The sequence below is a fragment of the Micromesistius poutassou genome (assembly GCF_964030765.1).
Source record: "Micromesistius poutassou genome assembly, chromosome: 13".
NCBI classification, from domain to species: domain Eukaryota; kingdom Metazoa; phylum Chordata; class Actinopteri; order Gadiformes; family Gadidae; genus Micromesistius; species Micromesistius poutassou.
The window spans coordinates 13,244,489-13,256,153 of record NC_140283.1 but is presented as its reverse complement, the minus strand read 5'-3'; the positions used below and the strand labels follow the sequence as shown (position 1 = coordinate 13,256,153).

Below are 11,665 nucleotides of genomic sequence, written 5' to 3'. Positions count from 1 at the left end.
GTTTGGCTGTGTGTGGGGCGAATAGGACAACATGATGCGACTGTTGTGTTGAAGCATTCGACCAGCCACAACTTCCAGGTGTAGGAGAGATTTAGCTATGTGCTGCTCATGTTCATGGATGTCTCTGTGTGTTTGTCTGTGTGTGTGTGTGTTAAAGTAAAGAGAAAGAGAGAGAGCCAGAGAGATGACAGAGAGAGACTCAACACGTACATGTGGGCATACATATGTGGATACATCTCAATGAGCAAATATGCTAAAAGAAACAGGCGAGATAGATGCATAGGTGGAAAAACACGTTTGAGTTCATGTTAATGTTCTTTTATTACATCTCTGCCATCTAGTGGGGAGCGTGGGTACTACATAGCTACATTAATACAAGCCTGGTAATTTAAATCCAAAATGCCAGTTTAATGTCCTATTTAAAACATATGGTTGTGTAATGAATTTATTAGCCTTTATTTGCAGTGTGTTTACAGCCTCTTAGCATATCTGTAATCCCTCTTTGTGGGTGTTGGTTTTAAGCTAATGCACCACTGCTATAATTGGCCACCATTATGGAGGGGTTGGTACGTTGACACAGTTCAACTCTGAATAAAGCCAATCAGGGGATTTAGAGAGTGGGACTTGTGGGTTTTGATCATATGTTTGGGAAGCAACATGACGAAACAAAGTGAGTCAATCATGATTTCTATTTAAGGACACAGTGGCAAGATGAGTCTCGCCGACCCCACAGTTTACAAATTTAACAACAAGGAGAACGGGTATGGGTCCTTTAATAGGGTTAAATGATTACAAAAGAGGGTTGCTCATCTGGCTTTCTGCCTTCCATTCAACACGCTGGTTAATATATACGTTATGACCACTAGTCAATGTACTCTGTACATGAAGAAGACACTTGTTCATATACTGTGAGGACATATATAGCAGCTGATAGCAGTAACACACACACACACACACACACACACACACACACACACATCCATGCATAACACATGCACATACACAGAAACACGCACACATGCACGCACACGCACACATGCACGCACACACACACACACACACACACACACACACACACACACACACACACACACACACACACACACACACACACACACACAAATACATGTTACAAAATGTGTAGAATATTTAAAAAAAGGGGTTTTCAATTTAAAAAAACGTGAGAATATGTACAGTAAATATGTTTCAATAAGACATTCCTTACTAGCTATACAAACACAAAGAAAAGTATATTTATTCATATTTACAGCCAGTGGCATGGTGGTGACATAGACTGGAATGAAAATGGAATTAAAATTTGCTGTCTGCAGGACATGTTTAACTTATAGAGATATGATGTCGACTTTGCTATACAACGTCCGTCTACCACCGTGCTCGTTTTCGATCTGGCGCCCACAACAGGTCTACAAGACCCAAATAGCGTTTCAGAGTGTCAGAAACACACTCGTTAAAATACTATGTACAGTAAGGGGGGCCCCTCTATTCGAGGCCTCTACGGGTGGAGGGGGCCAGGTTTGAGTGCACTTAACACTCGCCATTTCATCAAACCACTGCACACTGCACACTCGCCATCAAACCACTGCCCATGGCTGTTGAACACATTTCAAGTAATGCCAGGAAATGCCATGTGGGTGTACTCACACACGGACACGTGAAGCCGCTCTACCGAGAGCTCGGCTTGCTACCGAGGGAAGCCCCAGCATGAACGCGGTAAAACTCAAACGTGCGTCACCGTTCCGAGCGAACCGGGGGGCTCCCGGTCTTGGATCAGAGTGGGTACACTCACCGTGCGGGATCGCCCACCTGTTTTTCCAAATGTATTCCATTAGCCGACTACATACAGTATATATACTGGTCTGTGTTGGACGTGAACTGTGTTTTTTTTAATTTGATTCCTTCATTATGACAACTCCCAAAGCATCAATACTACTGGTGTGTGCGATCGTTAAACATGATGTTTGTGGTTTTCTCTCTTGTTTATTTGAGGAACACGAAGACATCAAACGAAGAGGTTGGCTTCATGGCGAGAAGAATATGGACAGTGAGTTATCCAGGGTTTCACACGGGTTTGGACCAACAGCCATCTCTACGACCTTGACTACTAATCCCTGCTTGAGGTGCGGTCCTCACGTTCAACTCTAGGAGTTCTGGGCGGCTTGAAGAACAGGGCGTTGGGGTGTAGTGGAGTATCCAGATGAACGTGGTAGGGGTGGGACCCAGGGGCGGGACCTCACATGCTCATAACCAAATCAGCTGCAAGATTCGGTCAAGGGTGGCCTATCACGGTCATGCTTGAAGTCCCTTGGGCGGGACTCTAGAATGTCTGCTGCTCGGGGTAATATTTGAAGACCTTGTGAATCCACTGGGTGTAGAAGGGGACGTTGATGAAGATGCTGGGCTGGTTGGCTCGCGCGCAGCTCCTACCGTGGACGCTGACGCCCACAATCACCTTGCTCTCTCCCTCCTGGCAGACCAGAGGACCCCCGTAATCCCCCTGCAGGCAGGCAGACAGACAGACGGACAGGAAGTGAAAACAATTTCGCGGGGATCAAAAGTCCATTGCAGTCTTCTTCAAGTGATTAGAACGAGAATATGAAAATGTAAGTCGCATATTTAAGAAAAGAGTGGCTGACCGTTTCTGCAGAGAAATAACAATCATTTCTTATTCAATGCTCTTTTTACTCTTTATATTCTTCTTCTTAAAAATAATAGTGAACGACTATTACACATCATTAGATCAAAACAGAAGTCGACATCTTTGATAATCGGTGTTGATATAATTGTATCCGAGAAGGCGTTTACCCGCCTATAGTCCATACGTATATCGAACTTAAAACCACGTGGATATCATCGAAACGCAAACAAGGGTCCTACCTCACACACTCCTTCGTTACGCCGGCCCCCGGCGCAGATGTTGCTCTCGGAGATGTGGAGGCTCCCTCTGTGCAGCTGCCTGCACTGGTCGTTGCTGACCAGGGGCAGGTCCACCACCTTCAGCACGTCGTCGTGGCCCGTACCTGGCACCAACACAGGGCACTCACTTACAATGTCCGCCCCTCTAAAGTGTGGCGCTATCTATCGTTATATATAACTGGATCCATCGCACTCAAGTCGTAAAGTCACTCCTCCAGGATAAATGAAAGAAAATACTTAATGAGTTTCACTCCATAAAATCACAATACAAACCGACCGAAACCCCAAAGCACTCACATGTTGGTTCGTATTGGTAGCCCAACCCAAAACAATATACGAGCTAATGTGTATGCTGTTATCAGCGAGGGCACGAGCCTTACCTTTAGTTTCCCCCCAGCCATACACTTTACACATGGTGCCATTCGGGATGGCGCAGCCGGCCACGGGCAACTGGACGGTGCGCACGTTCTTGGCCGGATGCGCTGGCCTAAGGAACAAATCAGAATAATTTCAATGGTCTTGTTATAACTCCAAGGGAAAATGAAGTCGATTCTACAACTGTTTATTTATCTAGTTTGTTTCTAGATTTAAAAATTGCATCTATTTACACAAAGGGGCGTACAATGCAAACCTACATCGCTTCAGTCTGTTGCAATGTATTGGGGGTTTACAAGAGATACACACAAAACACTTGATGTGCACTCGCTTATGGACACTCCATAAGTGTCCATAAAAAAGAGCATACCAAGCGTCTACTGCATCGTTCTTATAAAACGTCCATGAACTGAACGCAAATCGCATACAAAACACATTAAAAAGGCAGGTGTTTCTGTTTTATTGTTACTATATTATATATATATTTCACCCTTTATTTTTTTCTGAGATTGGCTGTGAGTATGTTCCCCCATATCCTCACCCAGAGGGTTGTCAATATTGCTGTGGTAAAAGAACCTTCCAACGTGGTCTAAAGGGCCCATCGACCCAGTGTTAAATCAGGCACCTGGTGTCGTCCTCCGACCAATATCTAAACTGTGTGCTCGTTGAACGAGAAGCCATCTTTTGCAATGCCCTTTGTGTAACACATGAGGTGTTTAATCTAGATACAACCATGAATCAAACATTTAGCAGACTCTAGATGTTTGTCTCGTTTAAACAGGGCTTACATCTCTTATGATTGCTCTTTTCTGATTACTGAGAAAACAGACACAACCGTTTTCAAATCGCAAATTGGAGAGATTAAAAATGCTTGAGTTAAAGAGCCAGTGATTTGAACATGGTAATTTGTCTTATATCATCGTCAACATAGTAATCTATTCCATTTGATCACTGAGTCCCCAGGATTTGTAATAGTAGTAACATTAGTATTCTTTATGGATCACATATTGAATAAAATATATGAATGACTTTATTATTCTGATTCAACTCTATTATTTTATTATATAACCCACCTCGCAAGCCTAATGAGGGCTAGGTTGGAACCTTCCGGGCCGCAGATCAAATGCGCAATACTGATTTCCTGTCTGTTGGACCAATCAGGCGCTTCCTCCCGGAGGTCGGACACACCCAACCACACCTGGTATTCACTTAAATCTGGAACACTGGACAAACACACAGAAGACAATTCATCAATTCAGTATACTAAATACACTCATACACATTTATTCACCAATATTTATTCAAATTCTTTTTTAGTATCCCCTTGAGATGAACCCATCTCGTTTTCAAGGGGGTCCTTAACGATGATGAAATTTATACATATCATCATCCATCAAAGACAAAATACGGGGGTCCAAATGATGACATGATAAACTAATGCTGAACGAGTTGAAGACCCCCACGCGGAACAGAACGTGCAGATGAATAATACATTGAGTGTGACGAGAGGACAGAGGATGAGAAGCGCTTGATGAGCAAGAGGACTGGATGTGGATTTACCAGGAGGAGAAGCACTGTCTGTCAGTGAGGACCCACTCCTCTCGTATCAGAGACCCTCCGCACCAGTGCCGCGACCTGCAGGTCAAAAAACACAGTAGAGCACAGCTCAGAGGGCAGCCGCCATGTTGGATCGACGTTCCCAGAAAACCCCCAAAACTGCTTGTAACGATACCATAACCCATAGAGGGACATTTAAGTCTGTATTTACAGACTTAAATCACCCTACGTTTTGAAGTCGGGATATTGACCAGGATCAGTCATTATCGCTACCACGCACTACTTTCATTTTAAATATTTTACATCGGTACCGTACCTTACTATATACTACCTTATGCATAGTGAAATTATCAGCGTTCATTGATTTTTTTTCTGAAGATCTCACGCTGCCCTCTTGACTCGGAGTGAAGTCTTTTTCAGCTCATTCAAATCTTTGAGTCTTGGCGTTTCTCGGCGACACCGAGGCCTTATCTTTGGGTTTCCTTTGTGATAGTTTGGTGAGGAGATCACACGTGTAATGGTACGCACCCTTTCTGTATGCTGACCATCCAGCTTCCGTCAGATATGTTGGGGGTCCCCCCACCTACTATCCTGATCCTCTTGTGGATGAAGCACCCCACAGTTGAGGTCACTGCAGGGAACACACACACACACACACACACACACAGAGACACAGACACACACACACACACACACATCATTTAATTTGCAGTACATTGGACCAGGGTTAGACATGAACAGGGGCTTGGGGAATTTGGTCCCTAAAACATTTTAATTAGGCTCAAAATTGTTATGGAATAGTTAACTTTTAGTTAAATTCTTTATTTTATTTTGGATTTGTAAAACGGGTCCACCTTTATTTTGTTCATTTTTGAGACATTGAATATCCTTCACATAGATTATTTTCTTTTTCTATTGTTTAGAATATTTCATTTTTTCCAACATTGATCAAATTTCCCTGGAAGTGATCCAAAATGCCCCAAATCGTATAAAACAGGCAAAAAAATTTCCTTTGCTAAAATAAGAATTTCCTACCCAGCATTGGACATTGATTCAGCATTTTAAAGGGATAATTCAGGATTTTGGACATCGGGTCTCATTTCCAAGTGAGCCAGTGTGTTATTTATCATTGGAGACCAAGGATACAAGGATAGTTTTATTTCTAATATTATTCTATCAACACTGACATTTACAGCGATAGTCGGGCATTATAATTGGTTTGCATCGGGTGTACTTTGGAGTGGGTAAAACTGTTATCTAACATACATCTAATATAACTGTTATTGGCAGGCTAGCAGTTCCCCTCGACTTGCACTAGCCTAGCACCAGCGATTTCTGCAACTAGAAAGAAATGAAAAGTGTTGAAAACTGTCTCCAATGATAAATAACACACTGGCTCACTTGGAAATGAGATCCGATGAGATCCGAGACCCGATGTCCAAAATCCTGAACTACCCCTTTAAGGTGTAACATACAGACAGACTGACGGACTGAGAGATGGACAGTTAGACTTACCCTGTGGAAGGGTGTATTGTGAAGCTTCACCTGCAGAAAGAAAAACATTCAGTTCAATTATGATGCTTTGGTAAAACACCAGTCAACGTACATTTAATCTATTCCATAACACACACACAACCCCACCCACACACACACACACACACACACACACACACACACACACACACACACACACACAAGACACCTCAAGACACCTCACCCTAATTGCTCCTGATGAGCTGGCTGTCGCCCTGCGTGGTTGTGTGCATGAATAGGTGAATGTCAGTCAACACTGTAAAGCGCTTTGGATAAAAGCTCTATATAAATGAGGACCATTTACCACACACACACAGTTCTGCAGAGGCTGTGATGCCCCCATCTCCCCCTCCATCCTGTCACTATAATGAGTTGTGATGCTCCTTGAGTTGAACGTTGAGAGTGGAGGCAGATATAAACACACAGCCAAAAACATGCACGTGTGTGTGTGTAACATAACTATGTGTTAGTCCTATTTACAAGCACCCCCTTTCTTGTTTGAGTTCTCTTTATCTCTCTCCCTCTCCCTCCCTCTCCATCGGCCTCCCTCTCCCCCTTTCTCTCTGTGTCTGTCTGACTCAAAGATGTCCCTTCGGTCTCTGCATAATTGGGGAAATACGCTTTTAGTTTCGATTCTCCTCAGTTGTGGAACGACATGCAAAGCAGCTCTCTGCGGCTGGAGTGCTGCTTCCACTCAGGCACTTTAATTTGATGACATCTCCATGCAGTTAAATGTGATTGCTTTTCATACATTGGCTAAAGTGCTTATGTTTAGATGTATTTATAGTGGGGATGAATGAATGTGTTTAGTTATTTATGTGTAAGTATGTGTATCTATTTACGTACATACGTTTGGGTATGGGGGTGTATCTGGTGTTCTTTTCTTGTACATTTACACACATATAATCTATATATATATATATATATATATATATATATATATATATATATATATATATATATATATATATATATTAAGAACAAGAAGCACAAGAAGAATTAAAAATTACAAGAGAAGAGACAAAGAAGATGTGAGAGAGAGAGAGAGAGAGAGAGAGAGAGACAGAGAGAGAGAGAGAGAGAGAGAGAGAGAGAGAGATAGGCAGAGAGACATAGAGACAATGCAGTGGTCCTCACATGGCTGTATGGAGCAGTAGTCCCAGGGTATGGCTGAGTTATTGGTGTAGCACCAGGGCCCGTGTTTGTCCTCATCTGGGTTCCTGCAGTAGGCTTCCTCCATGTCAACCATCAACATGCGTCTGTCTCTGATGGACACACACACACACACACACACACACACACACACACACACACACAAACATACACGCACATAAACATACACACACACACAAACACACACAGAGGCGCACACACACATGCCAAACACACATGCGGGGACAAAGACACACACACACACACACACACACACACACATTGTGTATAGTCATATTGTGGTCATTCTTTACAGATTAAACATCACCATAGGGAACAATGTAGAGATAGTCAAGGGGGTTACAAGAGTACAGCTGTCTGTTCTCTCCCTCCCCTCCGAGGAGACAAGAAGCTACAGGGAGAATTACTCACTGCAGCAGTATGCAGCACCAGACACATATCTATCTCTAGCATCTACTAAACAGACGGAGCATCTACAGACTATCTTCCATCTGTTAGACAGAAGGCGCAGCTACAGACACCCAGGTTTCTACTAGAATCTACTAGACAGAAGATGCATCGACATACACTCACATATCTACTAGAATCCACTAGGCCGACTGATGGTGTATCTACAGACACTCATGTATCGTCTAGAATCTTCTACAGACAGAATAGTCAGTTCAGAAAGATTGAGGAAAAAAATGCGATGAACTTTTTGTGGGTGTGTGTGTGTGTGTTTGTGTACGCATGTGTGTGTGGGCGTGTGTATGTGTGTGGGCGTGTGTGTGTGTGTGTGTGTGTGTGTGTGTGGGTGTGTTTGTGTATGCATGTATGTGTGGGCGTGTGTATGTGTGTGGGCGTGTGTGTGTGTGTGTGTGTGCATGTATGTGTGGGTGTGTGTATGTGTGTGTGTGTGTGTGTGTGTGTGTGTGTGTGTGTGTGTGTGAGAGTGAGGGATACAGAAAGAGACAGATGAAGGGGGAAAAAGTTCAGAGTTCAACAACACAGAAGAACAAAAGAGAACTTCATGTGTTCTTAGCCCATGGCTCCACCTCATCTCTGTGTGTTGAGTCTTTGGCAGCGACCATAAAGCTCAGGGACCCCCCGACGCCCTGACCCGTGACCCTTGACCCCCGGGCTGGTGGCCAAGCGATGCAGCTGACCGGCTTTGAAGTGTTCCTAGGAGCCCGGGCCTTAGGGGTCGGGGGTCGGCCAGTGGAACTTGGAAACGTATGTCTCCCTCCACCCCGGGCCGAGTTGTCCTCACCCTGAGTCCTACTCACTACGTTTGGTCGTATTCGTGGGAGCCGGAGCCTTTTTGAGTGGGGGGGCCATTAAGCAGATGCTAGAGGGGGCTGGGGGGGGGGGGGGGGGGGGGCTATCACAGGAGCTGGGACTAGCCTCCTGTGAGAGATGTATGATCACCTCCATAACACGGGATAATGAGGGGTTAATGATAGGCCGCCTCCCTGCTCCGCAGCACCGCCACCTCTCAGGTCAACACACACACACGCACACACGCACGCACGCACGCACGCACGCACGCACACACACACACACACACACACACACACACACACACAGATGGTGGGGATTCTCCTGCATACCGACCCCCTCCAGCCATAACTCCTGTACTGTCCAGCTGCTGGAAGATTTAGGAGCTATTATTTGAGTGTAATTTGTTAGAAATGGCACAACCATCCGTCAGCTATTAGGGAGGGAAATTCGCCGTGAGAATATCTGTTTCGAGGGGACTGCGACTGCCTCTGTATGAGCCAATTTGGATTCAAGAAACGAGCCCCGCGGCCCATTTCTAATGGTTCAGGGAATCCATCTTGTCTGTCAATCACAGGTGCGTGAATGCAACGCTTTTTCGATGGCCGACATTATATCTGGATCGAGCGAGCAGAGAGAGAGAGAGGGTTTGTTCACCTTCAAAATCTTGCTCTCTTCTGCTCTTTTCTGGTCTTGCTCTTTACAACTCTCCAATCGTGACTACAGCACCTCTAATTGTACCTAATTACTGTGCCATACTGTGGTATTCATCCATGAGTACTGCAACAATTTATGGGATAATAAACCCATTTCTATTGCTGGACACCGACCATAAATCAGGTCTACATACCGTATGTGAAGTTTTACATATTGTGTCACTCATTGTTATTCTTTGTATTAAATCGGTTCCCTTGAGCATCACACGGCTATAGGGGTCAGTAGGTGTGTGTTGGTGATCTGGAGGTAAGGTGCAGCAGGCCTACCTGTTGCTGTGCTCTTTCCATGCAGAGCACGGTAGGTTGGACCTGGTCCTGGACTGCTGGCCTTGGTAGCCCGCTCCCAAGCCTTCGTAGCAGTCTGTCACAGTAAAAAAAAAAAGCAGAAACAACAATGGACCAAAAACCTCTTCAGAAACAAAAACACTCAAATGTATAAAACCATGCAATTACAAATACCGAGCACGTTAAAGAAACAATCAGGGAGTTCTTTCCAAAAACATGTTTTTGTGCCATGAAACATCAGTGCCATAAACAGTGAGCGAATAGAAAACAAAGCAAAACATCGAGAGGCCGACGCCGCTCCCCATAGCTTTCTGGAAACCCACTAGGGAGTCCATACCAGCCTGCAGCAATGCTGTCTCTAAGAAATGATGCCTTTAAACTGTCCAACACGGCCCTTCTCTGCACGTGGGAACGTTTCCAACTTACCCCAGAGTGCTCCATATCGCAAGCCCAGCGACAGACATGAAACCCGACTGTAACTCCTTAAAAAAGCGGGTCCCCCCCCCCCCCCCCCACACACACACACACACACACACACACACAGTATCCCTGGAGGATTTCAATCTGTGTATATCCATCCATGTAACCGCGTTTCCCTCAAATCTCTCGGTGCCCCAGAAAGAGGTCCATCCAGCACTAATCTCAGAGCTCCATCTCCCCTGGTGCGCATGGGGACGGCGGGGACTTTTGATGCTGTCACACAGGGTTTGTGTGACGCGTGGTGGACACTCTTTCCCACAGTATAAAAGGGGCCTCGGTATCCCCATGGTGACAAGAGGATGCCCATATGATGTATATACGGGATCTATATATCTGCTGGTGCACTGGTCTCCCTGGTGCGGTATGGAGCTACAGAAAGCGTAACTATTGAACCGAGCTCGACTTTTAAGGGCCGAGAATCATTTTGCTCTGAATTCCTTGTCTCCATGGAGACCCTGCTGGGCTTAGCAAATGGAACGTTCAGCCACCAAACCGACACCACATTAAGCATGAAACAAGTTATTCTGCAAAGGACTTATTTTGAAGAATGTGGCACTGCTGCTGTTAACCCTGTCCGTTACACAGAGTGTGCTCTACTGTCTATCGGGTCCATGCAGGGTAAATGTTCTAATGTTCTAATGGTGTGTATGTGTATGTGTACGATGGAACTTTTGAGTTTCTCAAGGAGTGGTGCTGGCGGTGTGTGTGTGTGTGTGTGTTCTTGAGGACTGCATTTGCTAAGTCATTTCACATAATGATTACAACAGCAAATGGCACACACTCGCTTACCCTGAGGAATGGCTGGGTCGCTCTGGACTCCACACTGAGGGATGTTGGTGCAGAAGGTGGTGCGCACCTTGGGGTCAGTGGTGAAGCACCATGGGAACTCCTGTCCGTCTGGGTTACGGCAATAGTTCTCTTTCAGGTCCCTGACCGACAGAGAAGCAGTTCAAGGTGGTTGCTCTCTAACAAAAAAACAACACCACACAGTGTGTGTGTGTGTGTGTGTGCACATTTTTCCATGAATATTTGTGTAGATGTTTGTGTGTACGTGTGTGTGTGTGTGTGTGTGTGTGTGTGTGTGTGTGTGTGTGTGTGTGTGCGTGCGTGCATGCGTGTGTGTGAGCATACATTTTTCCATGAACATTTGTGTAGATGTTTGTGCGTGCATGCGTGCGTGCGTGCGTGCGTGCGTGCGTGCGTGCGTGCGTGCGTGCGTGCGTGCGTGTGTGTGTGTGTGTGTGTGTGTGTATGTGTGTGGTCTTTTGCTCGGGGAACTCACTTGCAGGGGTAGTCCTGAGGGGTGAAGGTGTGATTATGGGGGTACTGGACGTCCCAGCGTTGGCAGGTCAGGC

General features: G+C 45.3%; 1 protein-coding gene across 1 annotated transcript in view; it reads right to left on the bottom strand.

The window, feature by feature from the left end:
- Positions 1-462: 462 nt before the first annotated feature.
- Positions 463-11,665, bottom strand: part of hgfb (hepatocyte growth factor b) — a 21,128-nt gene continuing 9,925 nt past the window's right edge. Inside the window, exons 8-18 of the mRNA XM_084476735.1 lie at positions 11,593-11,665; positions 11,100-11,239; positions 9,813-9,906; positions 7,537-7,664; positions 6,382-6,411; positions 5,395-5,497; positions 4,870-4,944; positions 4,383-4,532; positions 3,315-3,421; positions 2,896-3,038; positions 463-2,515 (exon numbers count right to left, since the gene is read on the bottom strand). The exon at positions 11,593-11,665 is cut by the window's right edge and continues 93 nt beyond it. Coding sequence (XP_084332861.1) covers positions 2,336-2,515; positions 2,896-3,038; positions 3,315-3,421; positions 4,383-4,532; positions 4,870-4,944; positions 5,395-5,497; positions 6,382-6,411; positions 7,537-7,664; positions 9,813-9,906; positions 11,100-11,239; positions 11,593-11,665 — 1,223 coding nt within the window. The 3' untranslated portion in view covers positions 463-2,335. The remainder of the gene's footprint in view (positions 2,516-2,895; positions 3,039-3,314; positions 3,422-4,382; positions 4,533-4,869; positions 4,945-5,394; positions 5,498-6,381; positions 6,412-7,536; positions 7,665-9,812; positions 9,907-11,099; positions 11,240-11,592) is intronic.